General features: G+C 42.7%; 1 protein-coding gene across 3 annotated transcripts in view; it reads left to right on the plus strand.

Moving 5' to 3' along the window:
* Positions 1–26,068, plus strand: part of LOC137439888 (integrin alpha-X) — a 175,630-nt gene that overhangs the window by 114,637 nt on the left and 34,925 nt on the right. For all 3 annotated transcript variants that reach the window (XR_010987014.2, XM_068136092.2, XM_068136093.2), the window contains 11 exons: positions 1,301–1,371; positions 3,392–3,539; positions 9,517–9,662; positions 12,036–12,200; positions 16,749–16,952; positions 17,168–17,298; positions 21,349–21,506; positions 21,839–21,993; positions 24,692–24,829; positions 25,014–25,087; positions 25,589–25,721. Coding sequence is in view for 2 of the 3 variants with exons in the window: in XM_068136092.2 (XP_067992193.2) it covers positions 1,301–1,371; positions 3,392–3,539; positions 9,517–9,662; positions 12,036–12,200; positions 16,749–16,952; positions 17,168–17,298; positions 21,349–21,506; positions 21,839–21,993; positions 24,692–24,829; positions 25,014–25,087; positions 25,589–25,721 (1,523 nt within the window). In the remaining variant the exon portion in view is untranslated. The remainder of the gene's footprint in view (positions 1–1,300; positions 1,372–3,391; positions 3,540–9,516; positions 9,663–12,035; positions 12,201–16,748; positions 16,953–17,167; positions 17,299–21,348; positions 21,507–21,838; positions 21,994–24,691; positions 24,830–25,013; positions 25,088–25,588; positions 25,722–26,068) is intronic.

A 26,068-nucleotide genomic window follows, 5' to 3' on the forward strand; every position in this document is an offset into this window, starting at 1 on the left:
ATTGTACTACATTGACTGATGATGATGAAAATGAGACACCACCTAGAGGTCAGGCATTGTACTACATCGACTGATGATGAAAATCAGACACCACCTAGAGGCCAGGCATTGTACTACATTGACTGATGATGAAAATCAAACCACCTAGAGGCGGGGCATTATACTACATCTACTGATGATGAAAATCAGACACCACCTAGAGGCCAGGCATTGTACTACATCAGCTGATGATGAAAATCAGACACCACCTAGAGGCCAGGCATTGTACTACATTGACTGTTGATGAAAATCAGACACCACCTAGAGGCCAGGCATTGTACTACATTGACTGATGATGAAAATCAAACCACCTAGAGGCGGGGCATTGTACTACATCTACTGATGATGAAAATCAGACACCACCTAGAGGCCAGGCATTGTACTACATTGACTGATGATTAAAATCAGACACCACCTAGAGGCGGGGCATTGTACTACATCGGCTGATGATGAAAATCAGACACCACCTAGAGGCCGGGCATTGTACTACATTGACTGATGATTAAAATCAGACACCACCTAGAGGCGGGGCATTGTACTACATCGGCTGATGATGAAAATCAGACACCACCTAGAGGCCGGGCATTGTACTACATTGACTGATGATTAAAATCAGACACCACCTAGTGGCCAGGCATTGTACTACATCGACTGATGATGAAAATCAAACCACCTAGAAGCCGGGCATTGTACTACATTGACTGATGATGAAAATGAGACACCACCTAGAGGTCAGGCATTGTACTACATCGACTGATGATGAAAATCAGACACCGCCTAGAGGCCAGGCATTGTACTACATTGACTGATGATGAAAATCAAACCACCTAGAGGCGGGGCATTGTATTACATCGACTGATGATGAAAATCAAACCACCTAGAGGCCAGGCATTGTACTACATTGGCTGATGAAAATCAGACCACCTAGAGGCCAGGCATTGTACTACATTGACTGATGATGATGAAAATGAGACACCACCTAGAGGTCAGGCATTGTACTACATCGGCTGATGAAAATCAGACACCACCTAGAGGCCGGCATTGTACTACATTGGCTGATGATGAAAATATCCAATTTTTTTTTTACATAAGGGTGCAAAATCCATGGGCTCAATCACCAATAGGGGGAAATTAGCAGCTGATAAGCACCCACAAAGCCACGACCGTTTTTGTTTTTTTTCTTCTCTATCTCTAATCCTTTGCTCTTCCACGAACACTTGACACGCATGTACATGTATGCATTTGTCTCCGCGTTGTGCAGACTCCAGCACAAACTCAAGCAATTTCCACTTGGAAATGATGAGCAGCGGTTTCAGTGCTTACCTAGGAAAGGTGAGTCGGCCGGTCCTTTATGCTTCATCTACACAAACAAACCTGTACGAGCGTTCACACGGTGTTCTACATCTGCTCAGTTTTCATCTACTTTGCACTCATTAACTGCTCAAATCCTACTCTTTTTGCACTGAATGCATCATTACTCGAAAAACTCTTTAAAAGGACAAACACCCTCACCTATACATTTCCAAGCAAGTTTACTTCACTTGTGACAATAGCTTGGGATTTCATCTCACATTTATTATTACTAGGGCATGCCCGTACTATATATAAGCTAGGACGTGCCCGTACGTGGGTGCCCGTTCCTTGCCAAAAAAAAAAAAAAAAAAAAAATTTGTGTAGGGGTGTGTGTGTGTAAACATCCTAGGGCGTGCCCGTACGTGGGTGCAAAAAAACATGCGTGCAAACAACAACAACAAAAAAAAACTTTGAAACCACGTGGCAGTAACGACCACAGAACCCCCCCCCTATATTTACATGAATGGTTTGGTCCATTCGCAACGACCACAGAACCCCCCCCCCCCTCTATTTACATGAAATGGTTTGGTCCAAAGCGAACGGCTTGCGGTGTTTGGTAAAGAAATCGCCATAGCTCGGTAACTACTTGTCCGATTAATTTCAAACCTTGAAAAGGCACATCCTCGGGTCCCCAGCAATATACCTGGCAAGTTTCAAGTATATCGGACCGGTAGTTGTCGAGAAACAGCGGTCACAGACAAACATACACACATACACACATACAAACACACATACACACAGAGATTAATGGAATTATAGATAGATGAACTTGATAACTTCACTTATTTTGAGGTCAGGCTGTGTAGTTTTGTAAAAGCCCATTAGTTCAGACTTCAGAGTACACTCTATAGTACTAATAATGCACTTTAGAGTCAAGGATAATAGAACTGACGAAGCAAGGCTTTACAAAGAAATAGATCACTATATGTCAGCTCTTTTGGAATTAGTTAGCCCGTCCCTTGCACAGCAGGAGACGGGGTTTGGTCATCACTTCTGTGTCTCTGTCTGTCTGTGTGTTTGTCTGTCCGGGCCGTAACTTTTTACCATTTGAGTTTTGTCATCAAATTTTCACCAAAGCTTTATGATGATAATATGGAGAAGGCAAATTAATAATTTTGTCAAAAGGTTAAAAGTCAGCGTCACATAAAATCAATTTTCATCAAATTGATCTGAGATTTCAATTTACCATTTGAGTTTTGTCATCAAATTTTCACCAAAGCTTTATGATGAGAATATGGAGAAGACCAATTAATAATTTGGTCAAAAGGTCAGAGGTCATTGTCACATAAAAATCATCAATTTTCATACAATTGACCTGAAATTTTAAGAATCTGCATATTGGGTCACTGAATTTGTTCACCAATCAAAAGCTACAAGCTGATTGTTTTTTTTAGATTAAACGGTAAAAGGTCAAGGTTGTGTAAAATCACCAATTTTCACCCGATTGACCTGAAATGTTAAGAATTTGCATATTGGGTCACAGAATTGTTTCACCAATCAAAATCTAGAAGCTGATTTTATTTTTTTTGATCTAAAGCTCAAAGGTCAAGGCTGCATAAAATCATCAATTTTCATTTTGTGTGTGTGGGGGTTTTTTTAAAAACGTTTTTCGTTACTTTGAGCATACGGAAGGAGAAGAAGAGGAAGAAGATTTCTGAATACAAACGGATATGGATGGGTTTTACATTTTCAGATGCTTTCTACTTTCTCCTGTTATTGAACATTTACTATTTGACTTTCTCCATGTGTTTCCAAGAATATGATCATGTTTTTCTCTTTCAGTTTATCTACCCAAAAGAGGAGTTTGTACAAGTTTTAGACGTCGAACAAGGATACGAGTAGACAATAATTGGCAAATCAACACAGTATTTTGGATTTGAACACAGGATCCCAGATTCATATGAGCTGATGTGTTTACATCGGAATAGCAATCTCACCAAGTTGTTATCAAGTTGCTGTAAACACGAAATGCAATCTGCCTTTTTTCGTTTTTTGACAGAACTTCAGGCTGTTTGGGGGTCCCGGAGCATACACCTGGGCTGGAGCAGTGACGATCAACAAAAACAACGACTGGACCACCAGCTTCCAGAAGTTGTCGTATGGAAACAAGTCAGAAAGTCTGATGATAGATTCTGAAAGCTATTTTGGTTAGTGTGGGGTGAACTTGCGTAACATTTAAGAAAAATTGTGAATTTTATTCTCCATCTATTGACAAGATGAAAAAATGTAATTGTATATTATTGCTACTAGCAACGGTACCTGCCCTATGGGCGGGGCTTCAATTGGGAGGCCCAAATGAAAAGGCAAAATATCAGAAATTCAAGGCTTTTTAAATTTTAAACAATTTATATAAACATCCGTTGAATCATATCACACACAAATCATAAAAATCTAAACAGTGTTTGTAGAATTTCAATAAAAGCCACATCACTGTTCATATCAGTAAATATTATTCCATCGTGTTTGGAAAAACGGGAAAATTGGAAAATTGGAAAAATTGCAAAAAAAATTGGAAAAACAATATATACAATTTTTTTTAAAATAAAAGCCTATTCTACTCCAGGGGGTCCCAGGATTGCCCACCCAAAATTTCGTTGCGATCGGTTCCATCGTTTTTGCGGTACCTGGGAACAGACAGACAGACAGACAGACATTTGGTGAATTATAGAAAGACAGCCGTGCATCTTCAACAACCGTCATGCCGCCCAGCGGGTACGAGACAAGAAGGTCTCCGGGTCTGCTGGGTTAATTAAGCATGAATCGGCATCTCAGAACACAATGGCCTCAGTGGATTTTACAATTGTGGAATCATGCTAGTACTTATAGACCGATCGGATAAGGACGATCGGGCCCCCTCGCCGATAGGCGGCGCTCTTGCGTCCGCCATTACTGGGGGGCGTCCCGATCCAAACTTAACTCCAGCTGTCTGCGCCAGCACAACTATCATCGCGATCGTACATGAAAAGTGTCCGTGATAATCGTTCTCGTGTTTCTCTATACGTGTAGAGCGGTCGTGGACACCTGGCACCTGAAGGCACCTGGGGGTACCCGGTTTCCACTTCCACCTGCACCAAACCTATTTTGTTGGCAACCGCGTACCCTATGCTACGCCACGCCGAGCCCCCTTCGGAGCCCCCTTCCGAGCCCCCTTCCGAGCCCCTTCCAAAAATAATTAGCAGAAGAACATATGATCATGAAGGAGAACTTGACATGTACTCGAAGCATGATCAGGATATGGAGGCTTCGCTCTCCAAAGCAGCTTTACATTTGCGGAATGAAATAAAGGAAGCCAAAAATGAACAGCCTTGGCCACCTTGCCCAAATGAACTCGAGGACAAATATGTGGACATCCCATCATCACTCAAAGTGTTTCTAACAACATTGTTAACTGGTGAAACAAAGAGCTCAAGTAGCACAACTCGTGTTCAGAGATCGGTGTGGTCATTCGCTCAAGATCTCATATATGGAACAACTTCAGGCAAAGTAAAGACATCAAAGCACATATTATTGCCTTGGACAGTAAAATCACTGACTGGTAATGTCGAGATCATAAAGATTCTGAACCGTCTCGGTCATGGGATATCATATTCTACATTGTTGGAAACAGACACAGCTTTGTGTCTGCAGAAATTGCAAACACAACCAGAAAATGATATTGTGCTGCCATCAAATATCTATCCTGGGGTTCCGACTGTGTTAGCATCCGACAACATCGACAGGCAGGAGGAACCCCTCAGTGGAGGAGGGACATCACATCGAGTTAATGTGATTGTTGTACAACCACAAGTAGTAACAGCCCAGCTCCCCACAAACAGAGGAGGAATGCAGAAGGACAGAAGACGCTCTATTCCTCCTAAACCCTTTGTGTCACCCAATTACAACTGTGGCGACAGAAGAAGTCCTCCAACAATCACACCACTTCAGCCTGAGGAGGCACAAATGGCAGAAGTCAAAACTGCTAAGCATAAAAACATAAAAAAACACCACCCTGTGATGCCTGCCTTCACCAACATGCCTTGAGAGCCAACTATCAAAGTGCCATATGGCAACGAAGCCTGGTAGCAGATCCAGATGTACCAGATCCCCAGGACAACCAAGGATGACTGCAAGAGAGGATGGCACACTTGATGTTCTGCGGATGACTAGCTCTCCTGCACCTCAGGTCATCATGGACTTCATATCCTGCACATGCCGGCGTGTTTGTCAGCTCCCAAACTGCCAGTGTCTGTCTAATAGACTAAAGTGCACAATTGAGTGCAAACTTCAAGACTGTACCAACATGATGGATGCTGATGAAGATGATGCAGACCAGAATACCAGTGATGCTGAAGTTCTTGATGATGATGAGGATGTTGACTAAACATCAAACCGACACACTGTACAAGTATATTTGAATGCCTTATGAACATACATTGACAAGTGTAACTTGGCCACTCAAACAAATTAAGATTTTTAATGTAGATGATCATGCACATGTACAGGTACGATGTTTACAAGTCAGCTTTCTGTTTGACATGTGAAACTGTGGATTTTCTTGTTTACATGGATTTATGATGCTTAATTGTGTAATAAATACATGAATTTGTGACTTGTAAAGTTATGTTTTGTGTCCTAATTGAGATATTAGAGTGTGTTATCAAGTGCACATCTCCAAGCCGTTGCTTTCAAATCTTGATTGACAGTATGTCTGTTTGACAGCAATTTGCCTAAAAAAGCTACAAGCGATAGTCGTCCAGCAAAGTTACTTGAGAAAGACAGATAATAAGCTTTAGTAAAAGTATATATTTATCTGGTACCTCTGGTTGGTACCGATTGGCTATAATCTGGGGTCCAGCCCATGGACTACAAGCCGAATGAAGCGGCCGCCCCCCAGCTATGGCGGCGTCTATAGAGGGCGCCCGTCCATTGAACCCTCCGTCGGATCGGTCTATCCATGGGTGGAGGTGAGTGGATAAGGAAAAGGAGAGAAAAGCCAAATTAAACAAGCATTCTGAGTATTGCGCTGCAATACATGTCCCCTACCGGCAGTCTGTCGTCCGGTAAACTGTTGGGGAAATTACCAAAGGGTTATTTATCAACAGGTTCTGAATCGTTCCCAATCGCTAATTACCTCAGGACGGGCTCACCTGTGATTCGCACTCGGGACTTCGATTTATACACCTTGCAGACAGGTCAGCAGAAGCACGAGAAAATAAGTTGTTGATAAAGAACCTTTCGAGTCGCTAAATGTCAGTAATTTATTATATTTTCCGGTTCACGATCAATGATCGATGCTAGGCTCCGCCCCTCCGGGAAGCGCGCGCTGTGTCGCGTTTGACGTTCGCGAGACGAGGCTGAGGGCACGCGGTGCGGCTTGACGAGAACTCTAGAATAAACAAGAAATATCCTTTTTCCCCCTTTTTTTTTCGTTTAATTAACGATATGGGCCAAACCACGTGCCCGCTCGCAAATTCCAAAAGGACGTTTTAGTAGACTGACATGCTGAACAGATCTGTGAAGTTTCCCCTCGATTGGATCAAAAATGAGGGAGGAGCTCGGTTTTAAAGATGTATGCTTAAAAACGTCATAACTCTGAAACCATGTGATGCATGACGTCATGCTCGCTGACTTTTTGTTCGTCATGGGTATGCGATTCTGCCAGCAAAGTTTGGCCTCGATCTGTTCAGCCGTTGCAGAGAAAAAGGGGTGTTTGTGTTTTCACGAAAAACAATATGGCGGCCGAACCACGTGACCTGTGACGTCATAATTACCATTAAAATATTATACAGACCGAGTCCCTCCTACGGTGAAAATTTGATCTCAATCGGTCCTATTATTGCAGAGAAAACCTTTTTTAAAGGAAATTAAAACTTAAAATGGCACTGAGTTAAGGATCATCATAATTATCAGAATTCCCAAAGTTCAAAGTACCATAACTTTGTCAAAAATTATCGAAACGTCGTGAAGTTCGAACTTGATCTGTAACTTATCATGAAGAAACCATGTACCAAGTTTGAAATCATTAGCGTTAAGAGTTTAGAAAAAAAGTCCGGAAAACTGTTCTTTGCGTGACGGACTGACGGACTGAGGGACTGACGGACTGACGGACTGACGGACTGACGGACTGACGGACGGAGGGACGGCGTGCACCGGTAGGGGACTAATAAATAGGAGAGAGAAAATAAAGAAGTTGGGTATAGAGCATGGGCAAACACCTAAGTGGGCAACTGTAGAATAATAAATTAACTGCTTTTCTACTTCAGAAACTTCCAGAAACTCGTTATAGCAAAATCAATGTTTTATTCACTTTTGAGAGTTTTGCTGTATTTCACTAAATGTACGAATTAGATATTAATGACGTTGTTCTGTCGGTCGTGGCTGTAGCTCCTTCTGTAGGTCTTTTGTTGAACCTCGTTCAGTTGTTGACCAGTCTCCAGTTGGTTGATCAGGTCAACTGGTCTTCAAGTTGTTCAGTCACTCCCCCAGTCCACTGCTTCTCCGTCACTCTCCCCGTTCTCTCTCCTTCCAATCGCAACTTTCTCTTGGTTTTTAAAGCCCCAAACTCCTTTGATGTTGCGGAGCATGCAGGGTGTCTCTGGTTCCCTTATCCAAAACCTTATTTGGCTCTCGCTTGGCCAGCTAGTACTTATTTCTGTTCAAGAGGTCAAATGCTCTGACCTGCTCAGGGAGAATTTGCAGCCTGTGTGCAGTGAACTGACCATAGGCTATTTTGATAAACAGATGGCGGTCCAAGAGCGTTACACATTTTGTCTGAAATTAACTCTCCCGACCACCTGTTAACTCTAGTTCTATGCTCTTTGCTCATTCGTAAAGTAAAACATATTCCTTTTACTTTGTAAAGTAAAACATATTCCACTTTAAACAAGATTACATTTAGATATATTCTAGCAATATTGTCAATATGAATATTTATTCCCTGACACAACCATTGCGCAGACTGGATAGGCCTTAGTTGCCTCCTCCTGCATTTAAGTTCCTTTACCTCCTAGTCATGAAAATCACATTAAATTAAGGAGATCGAAGAAAGGAGGGTGGATAGTGGTGGCCACACATATTTCAGACTGTTGAAAGAGAGGTTCATATTTCCACCACTTTACATAATGAGAATAATAAATAGATGGTACTTGTAATATAATATTAATGAGCACATGCTACTATTTAATGTTGTATTACATGTACTAGTGGGTCACCCGTGGGAATCCCACGGGCATGGAGGTGTATCGTTGCGATCGGTGCAGCCGTTTTTGCGGTACCCGGGACAATAACATTAGGCGGGAGTCCAAACCTGAAAATGCTGGAGACCAAAGCTGAAATTGGAAAAACAATAAAGCCTATTTTACTCCAAGGGGTCCCAGGATTAACCACCCAAAATTTCGTTGCGATCGGTGCAGCCGTTTTTGCGGTACCTGGGAACGGACGGATGGACGGACAGACAGTGGGACGGACATTTGTTGAATTATAGTAAGATACATGCCTGTCATATTCCACCTCATAGAGTAATGTAATCCATAAGCTCTCTGATAATACCACATGCCTCATCTTCTTGGGGTAAGAGGGTGGTGCGATAATGGGAGAGGGGTTGGAAGAGTGCAGGTTGTTCAAGGGGTGGAGTGTTCGAGCTCAATTTATCAATTTATTCGACCGAATTCGATCAATTTATTCTCCCGCGATGAAGCTAACTCTGAGGGCCTTTCACTCACTCACCGCAGGCAGGATGGTGGCCTTTCTGTCTTCTACCGACTCGTCTCTGGCCTAGCCCCCCCAACCCTGTCGGTGCTCTGTCCCCCAAATACTCCTACAGGTCGCACAAGATCTGCCAGCAACCCTCTTCTGGCGAAACTGCCAAAATCAAGATTCCGTAAAACATCTAAAGGAAACATCTAAACAGGCATCTAAACATCTAAACAGTGGAGGAAAAAACATCTAAAGTTATCGGGATTGCAATCTGATCTTGGCAGCACATACAAATTGGAAGAAGCAAAATAGTGAAAGAGTTTCAAAAGTTTTTGACTTGCTGGAGCAATGTTAGAAACTGTGTCATTATTCAATTGTTCCCTAATCTCGTGTGTGGATATTTCTTTGGCTATTTCTATTGATATCTTTTCTTTTTTTTGCCACATACAGGTTATTCGGTGGGAGCGTTTGTGCTGGGTGGTCGCACATTCTACCTGGCTGGCGCTCCGCGGAGTAACTACATCGGCCAAGTACTTATCTTTGAGATGGACCGGTGTGGGGATATTACAGTACATGGTGAATTAAATGGCGAACAGGTGAGAAGATAAAGCATTGAAGGTGTTAGTGAAGCGTTCATGCATTACGTTTATCCCCACGCTTTTTGAAAACAAACAAAAATACAAGACCGATAGTCTAACAATGGTGTGGCCGGCTTGGATCTACTGAATGGAGGATCTGCTGTGCCCCTGTCATGTGACCAGATCCTCAGCTCTGATTGGTGGACGTTCGTGAGGGACATACACTACCGGTCAAAAGTTTTAGAACACCTCAATTTTTCCAGTTTTTATTGAAATGTAAGCAATTCAAATTCAGTGAATAACCTGAAATGGTACAAAGGTATATATATATACCATATATATATACCATTATAACCCTTAAAAGTGTAGGTCTTTCCTTTCGAGAAATTGCAAAGAAAGCCAAGGTGTCAGTGAGTACAGTTTCCTACACCATCAAAAGGCACTTGGAAACTGGAGGAAACTCTGACAGGAAGAGGTCTGACAGACCCAAAGCCACAACAGCATCAGAAGACAAGTTTCTGAGAGTCAACAGCTTGCGTGATAGGCGGCTCACAGGACAACAGCTTCAAGCACAGCTTAACACTGGTCGAAGTAAGCAAGTCTCAGTTTCAACTGTGAAGAGAAGACTTCAAGCTGTAGGTTTGACAGGTCGAGCGGCAGTAAGAAAGCCATTGCTAAGATTGCAAAATAAGAAAAAGAGGCTTGCCTGGGCCATGAAGCACCGCCAGTGGACTACTGAAGACTGGAAGAAGGTCTTATGGACCGATGAATCAAAATTTGAAATCTTTGGTTCATCACGCAGGGTTTTTGTACGCCGTCGAGTCGGTGAAAGGATGGTTCCTCAGTGTGTGACACCAACTGTCAAACATGGAGGAGGAAGCGCGACGGTTTGGGGCTCTTTTGCTGAATCCAGAGTCGGCAACTTGCACAGAGTGACTGGCACCCTGAATCAAAAGGGCTACCACAGCATTTTGCAACGCCATGCAATACCCCCTGGTATACGCCTCGTTGGTCAGGGGTTCATCCTACAGCAACAGAATGACCCTAAATACACCTCCAAGCTATGTCAAAACTACCTTCGAGGAAAAGAACAAGACGGTAGGCTTCAAATCGTGGAAAGGCCAGCACAGTCTCCAGACTTAAACCCCATAGAGCTGGTTTCGGATGAACTGGACAGAAGGGTGAAAGCAAAGCAATCTACAAGTGCAACACATTTGTGGGAACTTCTGCAACAGTGTTGGGAAGAACTTCCCGAACAATATTTGATTTCCATTGTAGAAAGAATGCCACGAGTGTGTTCGGCGGTTATATCTGCAAAAGGTGGCTACTTTGCTGAGTCAAAAATTTTAAATTCCATTTTGTTAAACAAAATGATTCAATGATTTCTTTTTTATCTCCAATTGTTTATTTGTTCTATGCTTAATTTCAGAGTACATTGAGCCATTAAACTGCGTAAATTTCAATAAAAACTGGAAAAATTGAGGTGTTCTAAAACTTTTGACCAGTAGTGTACATACATACACCGGACAGACAAACACTTTTGCAGATGGTATTACCTTACGGGCTACGCCGTAAAAATATGGCTTTTGAAACACGTGACTGATGATGTCATTAATTTTTTTTTCTCAACCGATTTATCCCGAAATCACACTCAACAAATTTCATACAGATCGGATCAAGTGTTCTCCTCTTCGAGTTATGCCGTCATATTAATGAAGGCACCTATGACATCATCATTAACATATATTATTCCCCATGGAGAGTTCTTTACAATGATCAATGTCTCAAATTTTTCTATGCAGCGCTTTCGGAGATATAGAGGTGCAAAGTTTTTCGTTTTTTCCAAGATGGCGCCGGTACCACATGACCTATGACGTCATAATTATCACTTGAAAATTCTACAGGAGGAGGCACTCCTATGGTGAAAATATCGTGTCAATCAGACCAACGATTACAGAGAAAACAAGCTTTAAAGGAAATAGACCCGCAAAATGTCGGCGGAAGGGACATACATACATACGGACAGGCAAACGCTGTTCTAGGCGTCATTCCCCGACAGGCTGTGCCACAAAAATTGAGTGGATATTGTAATCTGCCCCGTCTGTCTGTCCGTCCGTCACACTATCTCCTCTTAAACAGTTGTGCAGAAATTCACCAAACTTGTAGTTATGATCACCACATGGCAAGGTGTGATATCATTATCATGTTGGCCCCACCCCCTGGGGCTCTGTGGCAAGGTCAAATGGTCAAATGCGAAAAAATGCAATTAGCGCACACGCACGCACACACACACACACACACACACACACACATACATATATATATATTGTACCATTATGAAGATTTGAGAATCAGGTAATTCACAGGTTGATCCTCTGTTGTCACCCACAGTTTGGTTCATACTTTGGAGCAGAGTTGTGCGTTGTGGATCTCGAAGGAGATGGCAACAGTGACCTGTTGCTCGTGTCTGCACCGCTGTACCACATTCATGGGGATGAGGGTCGGGTCTATGTCTACAGCTTTCAACAGAACACGTTTGGTTCGCCGAGAAATAAAGTATGGAAGTTGAACTTTTATTGAAAATCATCTAATGCTTTTTAATACAATGATAACAGGAGAGTAAAAAAAAAATTGGGTGTCTTTTGCATTTTTTGGTGCCCATTATAGGTCCCCGTTGGACTTAGCCTGAAACGGGGGCTTATGGATTGGGTCTCGTCCATCCGTCCACAACCATATCTCAGATATGTATGGACCGATATTGTTCATACTTGGCAAAAAGACAACACATGATGGTATACATATGAACATCATTTTGTTTCACGATGCCATCAAAGACGGCCGACTGCTAGACTGGCGGCCATTTTAGTTGTAAAAAAACCCGATGTTGAACAGGTCCTCAACCTTTTCTCAGACATGCATCGTCTGATTTTGTTGAAACTTTGCACAAACACAGTACATGACGGCATGCACGTGCTCCTCACGTTATTTCGTGATCTGATCAAAGATGGCCGACTGCCAGACTGGCGGCCATTTTAGGTGTAAAAAAAACCCATGTTGAACACGTCCTCAACCTTTTCTCAGACATGCATCGTCTGATTTTGTTGAAACTTGGCACAAACACAGTACATGACGGCATGCACGTGCTCCTCACGTTATTTCGTGATCTGATCAAAGATGGCCGACTGCCAGACTGGCGGCCATTTTAGTTGTAAAAAAACCCATGTTGAACACGTCCTCAACCTTTTCTCAGACATGCATCGTCTGATTTTGTTGAAACTTGGCACAAACACAGTACATGACGGCATGCACGTGCTCCTCACGTTATTTCGTGATCTGATCAAAGATGGCCGACTTCTAGACTGGCGGCCATTTTAGTTGTAAAAAATCCGATGCTGAACACGTCCTCAACCTTTTCTCCGACATGCATCGTCTGATTTTGTTGAAACTTGGCACAAACACAGAACATGACGGCATGCACGTGCTCCTCACGTTATTTTGTGATCTGATCAAAGATGGCCGACTTCTAGACTGGCGGCCATTTTAGTTGTAAAAAACCCGATGTTGAACACGTCCTCAACCTTTTCTCAGACATGCATCGTCTGATTTTGTTGAAACTTGGCACAAACACAGAACATGACGGATGCACGTGCTCCTCACGTTATTTTGTGATCTGATCAAAGATGGCCGACTGCTAGACTGGCAGCCATTTAAGTTGTAAAAAGCCCAGTATTGAACACATCCTCAACATTTTCTCAGACATGCATCGTCGATTTTGTTGAAACTTGGCACAAACACAGTACATGACGGCATGCACGTGCTCCTCACGTTATTTTGTGATCTGATCAAAGATGGCCGAATGCTAGACTGGCGGCCATTTTAGTTGTAAAAAACTCGATGTTGAACATGTCCTCAACATTTTCTCAGACATGCATCGTCGATTTTGTTGAAACTTGGCACAACCACAGTACACGACGGCATGCACGTGCTCCTCGCGTTATTTTGTGATCTGATCAAAGATGGCCGACTGCTAGACTGACGGCCATTTTAGTTGTAAAAAAAATTCGATGTTGAACACGTCCTCAACCTTTTCTCAGACATGCATCGTCTGATTTTGTTGAAACTTGGCACAAACACAGTACATGACGGCATGCACGTGCTCCTCGCGTTATTTTATGATCTGATCAAAGATGCCCGACTTCTAGACTGGCGGCCATTTTAGTTGTAAAAAACCCAATGTTGAACACGTCCTCAACCTTTTCTCGGACATGCATCGTCCGATTTTGTTGAAACTCGGCACAACCACAGTACATGACGGAATGCACGTGCTCCTCGCGTTATTTTATGATCTGATCAAAGATGGCCGACTGCTAGACTGGCGGCCATTTTAGTTGTAAAAAACCCCGATGTTGAACACGTCCTCAACCTTTTCTCAGACATGCATCGTCTGATTTTGTTGAAACTTGGCACAAACACAGTACGTGACGGCATGCACGTGCTCCTCATGTTATTTTGTGATCTGATCAAAGATAGCCGACTGCTAGACTGGCGGCCATTTTAGTTGTAAAAAGCCCAGTTTTGAACACATCCTCAACATTTTCTGGGACATGCATTTACCGATCTTGCTCAAACTTGGTACACAGATTAATTAATGAATGATAGATTACATATGTGCGTCATTTTCTTTTGAGATCTGATCAAATATGGCCGACTGGTCGACTGACAGCCATTTTAGTTGTAAAAAGAAAACCCGATATTGACCACACCCTCAACTATCTCTCGTACATGCATTTACTAATCTTTTTCAAACTTGGCACAAAACCAATGCATGAGTATCAGATATGCAGAAAATTTTGTTTTGTAATCTGACCAAAGATGGCTGACTGACAGCCTTTAACTGCATACAGCAAAATTACTAAAACCACGGGGGCTATGACATTTTATGTCTTTTTCTCCTTGTTGATCAGCGAGTCTGTCGTTTGGGAATGAGTGATATACCCAAGAACACCGCCTTCTTGCCACGACAGTCAGACCTGCGCATGAAGCGGGAGATTGGGGCAGCATTAAGTTATCTTTGGCTTGGCTGGCCATGTGGGGTAGCAAGAGCAAGCCCTTTCATCTTGGTTCTTTCTCTTATGTGCAAAAACAAAAAATGAGTGTGTTAGTAAACCCTGGCACTGCAAGTTCATATCATAGAGATGAGGAACCTGAGCCCCATGGGGCTCGAGATCGTAGGGAGCCATAGCAGACTGCGTGTGCACAGGTGTGGGATTCACCCTCATTGCTTTCTTGGTGGAGCATATGCCTGAGATTGTCAAGCTGCCTGATGATGAGGTCTTGACACTGGTCAAGGGGACAATGATGAGGTCCAAGTTGGTACTTGGTAGGTGCATCAAAAACATCAACCAATTACTGAATACTGATGACGATTGCCCAGGCACTACCGTGCAAACCATCAAAACGCCGAGGAGACAGTTGTCTCAGCGACACCTCGTCATCATCGCTGAGCTGATTGGTGCTCTGTCCAAATATTGCTTTGCGACTGTCACCTTAGGCATGGAAAGGGTCCAGTATTTGGCATGATATTGATGATGTGGGTGTTATCTATGCAACTTTATCTCAGGTCTTTGGTTTGATTGCACTTGAAAATGGATTACACTGATGGTGTGAGTCGTCAATTTCGACGAATCTCTTCCCTTCGTTGGTGTGCTCACCTAGCATTGTGTGTTGTGCGGTGGTTGTATAGTCCAATGCAGGACCCACAGCATCTACAACAAACATCACAGGTATGGACTGGTCCTTGCGGAGATGGACGTTGGCAAGTTTTCCTTTCTTGCCTCCGCAGTCTCTCGACAGCAAGTCTTCCACATTCAAAATGGTCCAGGCCTTTGCGGCAAATGTTACGCCAAGCTGACCTGTTTGTGGCCTGATGCTCCCAGGTGACAACTGGGATGGCACAAGACTTGAGTGTAGAGTGTAGACCTAAGGATGTCCTTATAGCTCTTTCTTTGTCCACCACATGACCATTTACCAAATTTAAGTTGTCCATTGAAAAGCGCTCTTGGGATGCTGTGGTCTTCCAAGCGTGTGAGGTGTCTTGACCAGCGAACCTGGGATTGCATCAGGGAATACTCAATTCCTCGGATACAGCAATGGCTTAGGATTGAGGTGTTAGGTTTTCTGTCTTGCCAGGTGATGTCAAGAATCTTGCGAAGGAATCACATATGCAATTGGTCAAGGCATATAATATGGCGATGATCGGGTGCCCAAGATTCGCAACCGTACAGGAGTGTCGATAAGACAACGACACGATAGACACCGATCTTGGTGTCCAGGCGAATGCCATGTTCATGCCAAAGGTGATGTGTCAATCTTCCAAAGGACACACATGATTTACCCAGTCTTGATGTTACTTCATCATCAATCATTGACGGTAGGTATCCGGCGTCTCCCAAGTGTCTGGCGGTAGGAGGAAAAGAGGTAGATCACGGATGAAATGGGAGGATTGTGTGAAGAGGGATATCAGTAAGGTGGTGAAGTCGGTGGTTGGAGAGACCAGTCGGTGGTTGGAGAGAAGAGAACGTTGGCTGAGGACAGAGGGAGTGGAGGAGTAATTTTGGTCAAAACAGGGCAGAAGCTTGGTGCCATTGGACCTCACCCATTATAAAGGGAAGAAGAGAAGAAGAAGAAGAAGATAATTGCCCTTCAGGTCTTGTGCTTATACACTGCCTGGGTTTTTTGAGTCTGGATTATTGGAGTTTCACCAGTGGGGCTTGCTGGAAGACCATGTGCACCTTGCAGAGACCTGGGGGGGGGGGGGGGGAAGAGGGGAGGGGATGGGAGACAGAACACTGAAAGGTGAGTATAGGATTAGCACAGCCAAAATCTGGTTTACTGAAATGGGTGTATTGTTGGGATCAACTACCTTGACTCATTGTGACTTAATGGTTAAAAATTACGGTGGTAACATCTGTGGCAATATCATAAGAGGTTTCTCTTCTGTGTTGTACTAACTAATTCAGGGGTTTTCATTCCACTTTGGCTGACACTTGACCTTTTGCCTCCTTTTATTTGTCAAGACCTCAGTATATTATTGTGTGCATGTAGGGTCCTTGGCAGTTGCATCAGACCCTGGCAGGGCATCCTGGGGAAGCTTGGTCACGTTTTGGTAGTGCCATAGCAGAACTGGCTGATCTCAATGGAGATGGGCTATGCGAAGTCGCCGTGGGAGCCCCCTACGAGAAAGACAACTCTGGTGCCGTTTACATTTTCCATGGACGACCAGGGGGACTCCACACCACACCCAAACAGGTTGGGCCTTGCATAGTGCCCACTGCAAAGTCGTATTTGACAGCAAAATGCCGACTTCTTGGCATTCTGGAATAACGGTGACAATTCTAAAATGGAACTTTATTACTCTCACTTCGCAAATTTAACGTTTTGTGCTAGAGCTACAGTCATTGAAATGATACTCGGACTTACATTTACTTTATGCTGAGGTAAGTGTCCTGCTCTTCATGTTTCAGAGAATTCTTGCAGTGAAGATCGACCGTTTGCTTCGTCTTTTTGGAAGGTCGGTGTATGGAAAACTGGATCTCAACGAAGATTATCTGCCTGACATTTCCATTGGAAGTCATGGCTATGCTGTGATCCTCAGGTAAATGAAGAAAATGATTTCCAGTTGAGGTTTACGAAAAATTCAATTTTGTCATCCTTAGAGCTTTCTGACCTATCCGGTGCTGAAAGTGAAATTTTCGTATTATAATATGATTGACAGCTATAAACACCCAGCCTTTCAGAAGGGAGATCGATATTTTGAAAATGATGAAAGAGTGTGTATGGAAGGGAGCCGGGGGGCTCAACATAATCTTCTTCTATCTTCTTCTATATATTTTATATATATTATTATATATATATATAAAAGAAAGTGTTTGTTTGTTTGTTTGTTTTTTGTTTGTTTATCTGCACACGCTAATCTCCTGAACGGTGAAAGATAGGAGGAAACCTCTGAAACAAAAAATGTCGGGACGGGCCCCGGCAAGGTTATAGACTAGGTGGCGACGCCGATCGAGGCCGGGCTGGGCCCATTTCGAAATTAAAAGCTGAACTGAATTTTAGTAGTCAATCTTCTACGGCCATGAGTAAAAGCTGAATTATAGTAGTCAATCTTCTACGGCCGCGAGTAAAAGCTGAATTATAGGAGTAAATTCATTCAAAAATAACCAAAAATGTCGGGACAGGCCCCGGGAAGGTTATAGGCTAGGTGGCTAGGTGGCGAGGCCGGTCGAGGCCGCATCGGCCGGGCTGGGCCCATTTCGCAATTAAAAGCTGAGCTGAATTATAGTAGTCAATCTTCTACGGCCATGAGTAAAAGCTGAATTATAGTAGTCAATCTTCTACGGCCACGAGTAAAAGCTGAATTATAGTAATCAATCTTCTACGGCCGCGGGGTAAAAGCTGAATTATAGTAGTAAATTCATTCAAAAAGAACCCGGGCAACGCCGGGTGCATTCAGCTAGTCTAATATATAAAGAAGAAAGTTTGTGTGTTTGTTCGGTATGCATTCTGACCCTGCAGGATCCAGTGCAGCCAAACTTTGCACGTGTTCCATCCAGAGGAAGATCAAGGGCTATGTTTGGATAGAAGCAATTGAAATATAAAAAAAGAAAAATCAGATTATTGAAGGGTTGAAGGAGCAAAGCAGGTGGAAAAGAGGTAGACCACGGTTGAGATGGGAGGATTGTGTGAAGAGGGATATCAGTAAGGTGGGGGGTGGTGAGAGAGTGGAGAGAGTTGGCTGAGGACAAAGGGAAGTGGAGGAGTATCGTGGTCAAAACAGGGCAGAAGCTTGGTACCATTGGACCTCACACCTTATAAAGGGAATAGGAGAAGAAGAAGAGAATTGGCCTTCATGCATCTAAGCCTTGTTCTTATACACTGCCTACGTTTCTCTCCCCCCCTCCCCCCCCCCCCCCGAGCGATCAAGTAATATGTATTGTGAAGATCGTATGTTGAGTGTTACGTATTACTTCCCCAAACCCCGGTTACGGTGCACCTCAGAGTCTGGAGCGGGAACACTGCAGAAAGATTTGTTATTTTGAGTGTTCTAATAAACCATGGTAAAACCACACCAATGCAATTGTAGAACAACACAAGTAATTGTATTAAGAACTCTCACATACACAATAATAACACTATTAAAGAAAGTACAATGAAAATGTCACTTGCATCAAATTAACAATACATATGATGGTACCATCATTCCCAATGCTCTCAAAGCAATGAACTCATGATACGCCAAACGTGAGTGGAATGTAACATTCCCCAAAGTCCGTGCACGGATCTCTACGCTGGTTGAAGCCATGCAGAACGACGAGAACAGGCAGGTATCGGCACGACTGCGAACGAGAAGATACGAGGTGAGAGGTCGATATGGGAATTGAGCCGATATGTAAACCAATGGCAATCAACACGATGAGGTCGATATGGAAATCCCAACGACAAAACAAGATGCAACAAGCGGACAGCCTCTTCTTCTCCGAGGACAAAATGGTGTATAGGCCCGTAATGGCGGCGCTTGATTTCTCTTCAACAATGACTCCCTCTTGGTGATAAAACCTGAAACGCAGGTTTAATTGCACTCACAATATAGGACGATGTCGCGGGCAATCCCTTTCATGGGAAGCCTCAACTAATTCGCGACCAATATCCAAAAAGTCCACTCACAGCCTCGACGCGATTTACAGCTGTATCTCTCTCATGGCCATCTCCATCTCTGCGCAGCTGCTCCTCCTTCTCTTCCGGTCCCTTTGCCACGTTTTCCTTTTTCCTTCACAAACATTTAAATTACCTTTTACTAAAGTCATCTCCATTTCACACAAAAATCTTAACAACAATATTACCTGAAACTAAAAATCCTACAAGTATATAATAACAACAAAGGCGGAAGTGATGGATCCGTAACCGTGCCGTGGTATTTGCCGTGGTTTTTGTCAACAACACAAATTAAATTTATCATCGTGTTTACACGTGTGCCTGCTATTAAAAAGATTGCTTTACGCAGGTTTATTATAACACGTCTATGTTCAGGCCTCCACTGAGTATGTTGCTTATTCACTGCCTGGGTTTTTCCCAGGACCAATCGAGTGAAACGTTTTGTGATTGTCCTGCAGGAAACATTTAAATACATATTTCGTGCAATTTCCCCGGGCAATACCTGGTATTTCAGCTAGTATCAAATAGATTGTAAAATATATCGCTATTATTGCAACTGTGCAATCAAAGCTGGACAAGCATTTCACCAAATTTTTAACGATTGTTAAAAATAAACATCTATTGCAGTATAATTTTGCTTTGCACCACACCCTCACCCTCTCTATTATAAAACTAGAGTTCATGGAACACCTTACTCCATGCTGTCTTGAGAAACAAGAACATGGGCGGGGTCTACGAGCAGCAAATTTGATTGGTCGTGATGACGTAAAATGCCGTAATATGTTGTCATTCCAGATCCGGACCTTCACGAAAATCTAATCATTTCGTCTTTGTCACACATGAACCTCTCCACCAAATTTCGTCTGAATCCGTCCACCTTTTTGAGATATGTTCACAGACAGACAGACAGACAGGGGTGAAAAGATAACCTCCGCCCACCAAAGGTCACCAATTGCGCTATTGCACACTTAGCGATTTTCCAAATCCCTTCACCATTTTCAGCTTATCTGGAATTGGAATTCCAGACAAGGTATTGTCATCGTGCATCATCTGTTTGTCTCCTATTTCGACTTTTCCGGCCAAACCGCTGGGCCAATACAGCTGAAATTTATCAGCAAGGTTTCGCTACTGGCTGGTAACTAGGATTGCAAAGCTCGTTCCTGTCACATGACCGGAAGTGTGTCAAAATGGCAGACATAGTAAATTCTTTCAAAAATCTTTTTCTCCAGACCCATCAGTCAGAATGCTACCAAATTTGGGTGATAACATTAGGCCAGGGTAGGAATGATAAATTGCGGAGGTCATGCCGATCACGTGATGGGAAGTGTGCCAAAATGGCCGACGTAGTCAATTTTTTGGGAAAAATCGTGTGAATTCCTTCAAACATCTTTTTCTCCAGACCCACCAGTCAGAATTCTCTCAGCCTGGTGTTGGCTTAGCAATTAGGGTGCCGGCTTGGGATCCTAAGATCCTGGGTTTGAATCCCGGTCGATCGCTGAATTAACACCGGGGGGTTGACTCAGCCTGTCATCCTCCCGAGGTCCACAAATTGAGTACCAGTTCACTGGTAATTCCATGTGTGTCGCAAGAGGCGACTAACAGGGTTGGCAGCAGGAAGGGCATCCGGCCATAAAACATTGCTTCAAAAAATGGGACCACGGGGCCCGAAAAAGGCCAACCCCTGCTCTGCGGGGAAAAATGGCCTCTAAAAGTGGTTCCACCAGTCAGAATTATACCAAATTTGGATTACAGCATTAGGCCAGGGTCCAGACAAGCTACATGTCAAGTGGTCCTATTTTTTAATTTAATTATTTTATTTACTTTTTATTTTATTATGTGTATTGTTAAAATATATTTTAATCCTTCAGTTGATTATTCTCTTCTATTTTCTGCTCTACAATTCTCACAACTTTGATCATGGATTCTCTCAACTACAAACTTCTGTCATAATTTTTAACAACACAAGCCCACATTAGGATGTATGCTTTTGCAGAGCGAGGCCTCTGATCAACCAGACTGTCGCAGTGACCTTTGAACCTAATAAGGTCCCACTGGAGTTTGAGACGCGTTGCAGCCAAAACGATGCGGAAACTGAGAATATAACGATCAAGGTGTGCTTTGAACCAGAGGAGCTCACTCCCAGATATAAAGGTAACTTGTCTGACTTACCTTTTATTGAATAGTGATCTAAAGCTCAGTGAGGAATTTGTTACGTATATCACAAGCAAAACAAGGACATTATGAGAGAATGGACAAATCAACACATTATGTAGGATCAAACTTTGGGATTGCAGCATTATTAGCCCCAGTGTTCTTATGGGAAAGCCAAGAAAGTTAACCTCGACTTGCATCAATGTGATTGCAGTTCGTGCAGAGATGACTTCCTTTCTGAGAACACGTTTAACTGCACCTGTCATCAGAGTGAGATGTGATTGGACCAAATTTGAGTGTTGTGTGAGTAAATAAAATAATCATCCATCCAGGTACATGGCAGTTTGAGCTATCATACAGCTTGTGGTTGGACCTGGGTTTTCACAAGCCCAGGGGAACGTTTGGAGATGGAACTCGGCAGCTGGAAAGGAGGAATCTGGAACGTTCGGATTTGGAGAAACATTGCCACAATGATACAATCACAATGGTAAGATTTGCATTCAGACATTGCACCTTTGTAACAATGTAGCTTCACCACATGTTATAAATATTGTAGTCATTACCAAAAAAAAGTCATTTTTCAAACCTAAAAAGCAAGTAATTCCGACCAATGATTTTCCGAGTAATTCCGAGTAATTCCGTTAACTCCAGAAACGTGACCTTCTTCTTGGTTCCCAAGTTAGTTGGCATACTTCCATCACCTTTCTGTTGATTCCATCCATTGTTCCACCTGTTTTGTGACACGCAATATCACTGACCTTGAGGAAACCGAGTTTGCCATTTTAAAAGTTATCCCTTTTCTTTGAGTATCAAAAAGATAATGAGGCCCTAGCTTTTACAGTCCTGTGAAATCGTATTTTAAGTAAATACTTCCACGAATCTGAAGACATAACTATAAAGTTTTTACTTTGTTTCCGTTTACTTTGGTTTGGGGAGTATGGGTGGTCTCACCCTTTTATGGGCATCCCAAGATACCCTGGGGAAACTTAAGAACCCAGGAAGATGAGCACTACCTTCGGATGTATACCAGAGCCGGTAGGATACTGTCTTCCTGGGAGTCGTTAGTGACAGCTGAGTCTTCAATTAACGATCCAATAGCAGCATGGGAGTTCTACTGGACTATCTCAGAAGCGTCAAATCAAAATGCTGCTGTCAGTGGGATTTGAATCCACAATCGGTGGAATTCAAGTGTAACATCCTCTTTTAACCTTCCGGGCCATTTTCTATCCATAGAAATATTTTCAAGTGTTTGTTACTTGCAAAATCGAAGATTTTTCAAGCATATTGGTCGGTTGCGTTTGTGGTTCTGTCTGTCTGTCTGTCTGTCTGTTTGTTTGTCTGTTTGTCACCGGCCTACAGGTCACAATTTTCAACCGATCTTCACGAAACTTCACCAAATGGTAAAGTTGGTCAAAAGCAAGAAGCCCATTGTTATTGGGGTCAATTGGTCAAAAGGTCAACATAGGCCAAAGGTCACCAACTTTGCTACATTTCTAAAATCCTCAATTTTCATCCAATTGACTTGAAATTTGAAGAAGACTTGCATATCTGGCCACTGAATTCAACCACCAAGTATTTTTGAGGTAAACATAGGCCAAAAGGTCAACATAGGCCAAAAGGTCAACATAGGCCAAAAGGTCAACATAGGCCAAAAGGTCAACATAGGCCAAATTTCTAAAATCCTCCATTTTCATCCGATTGACTTGAAATTTAAAGAGGACTTGCATATCTGGTCACTGAATTCAACCACCAAGTATTTTTGAGGTCAGCATAGGCCAAAAGGTCAACATAGGCCAGATTTATAAAATCCTCAATTTTCATCCAATTGACTTGAAATTGGAAGAGGACTTGCATATATGGTCAGTGAATTCAACCACAAAGTATTTTTGAGATCAACATAGGCCAAAAGGTCAACATAGGCCGAATTTCTAAAATCACAAATTTTCATCTGATTGGCTTGAAATTCTAAGAGGATTTACATATATGGTCACTGAATTCAAACACCAACTATTTTTGAGGTCAACATAGGCCAAAATGTCAACATAGGCCAAGTTTTTTAAATCCTCAATTTTCATCCGATTGACTTGAAAATTGAACAGCATTTGCACATTGAGTCACTAAATAGGGAAACAAACTATTTTTCAGGTCAAAAGGTCAACGGTCAACTGAAGGTCGACCTTACAAAATCATCATTTTTCATCTGAAAAATCGTCACTTTTCTTCTTGTTGACCCGAGCTTTGTTCAAGATTGTCAATTTTAATCTTGATGAAATGGACAATTTGCTGTATCAATGGAATTTTTTTTCTTGGGGTGGGAGGCGGATTTTGCAAGTATCGTGCTCCACATGACGTCTTCTTGTTTGTACGTTTTTCTTTCACGGCCGAGCCATAGCATCGAGAGGCCACAATGTTTTTGTGTATGAACTTCAGTATCTGGGCAAGGGTGTAATCTATGCCGCCCCCACAAATACCCCACTCTCTGTATGTATGAGTGTGTCGGTCTAAAAATCATGGAGAAAAAAAAAGGGCCTATCTCTGTGGTAACCAGGGTTAGGTCATGGGCACATCCTTCCCCCTTCCCCCCAAACTCCCAATAAGGGACCGTGCGGGTTCTGGCACATGTTGTGCATTGAAAAGGTTGGAATCTTGTAAATAATTTCGCTATATATGGGGGGAGGAGGTATTTATTAACATACCACCAGGGCCTTCTCCATCGCTGCTCCCACCCTCTGGAACTCACTACCTCACACCATCAGAGACTCCTCCTCACTCACCACATTCAAAACATCACTCAAGACCCACCTGTTCAACACTGCATTCAACATTTAACCCACAGCATCTAACCCCTGACTATCTCTTCTCCTTCTCCCTCCTTTTTGCTTTGAATATTTCCCTATTGATTCTTGTTTTTTGCAATTGTTTTTATGTTTTGCTATGCATTATGTTTTGCACTCTGTCAAAGCGTCTTTGGGCTCCCTGAAAAGCGCTATATAAAATAAATGCATTATTATTATTATTATTATTATTATATTAACATAATTTATTACATATTATTTAATAATCTTCTAGTATTTATTAACATCACAATAAGAACATCCACCTTTAAAATAGACAAGAATGGTAGAACTGTAGAAAATAAAACCTGGAACCAGTTTTTTTTGTTTTAATAATTATATTAAACACAGAAATGTGCGGACATCAACTCGCACTCATCGCTTCGTGTGAACGGCTCGTTTTCTCTGGGTGAACCATTGAATCATCTCGATCCAAAGTATCCCTGTGCGATGTTGGGTGATGGCGTGAATCGGCACTTCGAGGCCAAGGTCAGGCCGGTTGGGCATTTGTGTTGACCTTTGCCCCAACCCCCCACTCTCAACACACACAGACACACATACACACACTCCAATTTTATTCTCCATTCTTAAAATTGAAAAGTGATTTTTTTTTTTTTTAATTTCAAGCATTTAGTCATGCAAGAATTTTCTCGGTGGTGCATGTTATCTGCAGCTCGAATTTGAAAAGAACTGCATCAAAAGCTCCCGTTGCCTTGATGACCTTCATCTGGAAGTCAGGGCCCTGGGGTAAGACACGACATTTAAAACAGCTGTTCACCACCATCTCTTATCTTCCCCTATCCAAAACCTTGATCTTTTCTACCCCCGTTAATTCACCCAAGATCCACTTTCTTGAAATTCCGATCCACTTTCCGGGAAGTCCTAGCAGTGTTCATATGTTTTATACCTCTCCCACCCCCTCCCCCCCCCCCCCCCCTTCCCATGCCTCCTCCCCCAAAGCCCTCTCCCTCCCACAGATCTCCCGATGTCCCTGCTCTCAAATGTTGTACTTGTGTGCTTCCCTCTCTCTCCCCATCTTGTCTCCCGCTCCCTTTATCATATGTTTTAAGTGTCCGTTTGTTTTTTTGTGATTAATGTTAGCTCTTACACGAGCCTCGATCTTGTACACAAAAATAAATAAATAAATAAATAACCGACACAGATTTGAACAGGGATAGTGAGGAATGGCTGCTTTTGTAGAACATAATTTGAAACTCATATGTGGCTATCGGCTATCGCACACTGCAGGTACAGCATAATCCTTCGCTACAACAACACCTTGACACTGGAGATTGTGCTTACAAATGGTGGTGAAGATTCCTACAGCCCAAGACTCAGAATGACCTTTCCACAGAACCTCAACTACAAGAGGATAGTGCAGGTAAGTACCAAAAAAACATTTTGCTTGTGATTTCCACAAATTATTCAGTATGATCTGAGCAGCTTTCATATAGGATGAACATAAATACTGTCAAAATGAGATGAATGGTACCTTAATGAAGGGTTCACTGATCTTTGTGCTGCTGAACATTACATCATGATGGAGTCGAACATGTTTTCCAGAACTTGGACGTCAGCTGATGGAAGGACACAAAAGCGGATCGGTCATATTGCCATCGAGAGTAAATATAGGGACTATACCCTCAAATAATGTGACGACTATGGCAGTAGCTTACAAAAAGCATAGTGATTACACTTTTACATGTGATTACAAAGGCTGATTCTGAG

The sequence above is a fragment of the Myxine glutinosa genome, chromosome 14 (genome assembly GCF_964187855.1).
Source record: "Myxine glutinosa chromosome 14, kmMyxGlut1.1, whole genome shotgun sequence".
Classification (NCBI taxonomy): domain Eukaryota; kingdom Metazoa; phylum Chordata; class Myxini; order Myxiniformes; family Myxinidae; genus Myxine; species Myxine glutinosa.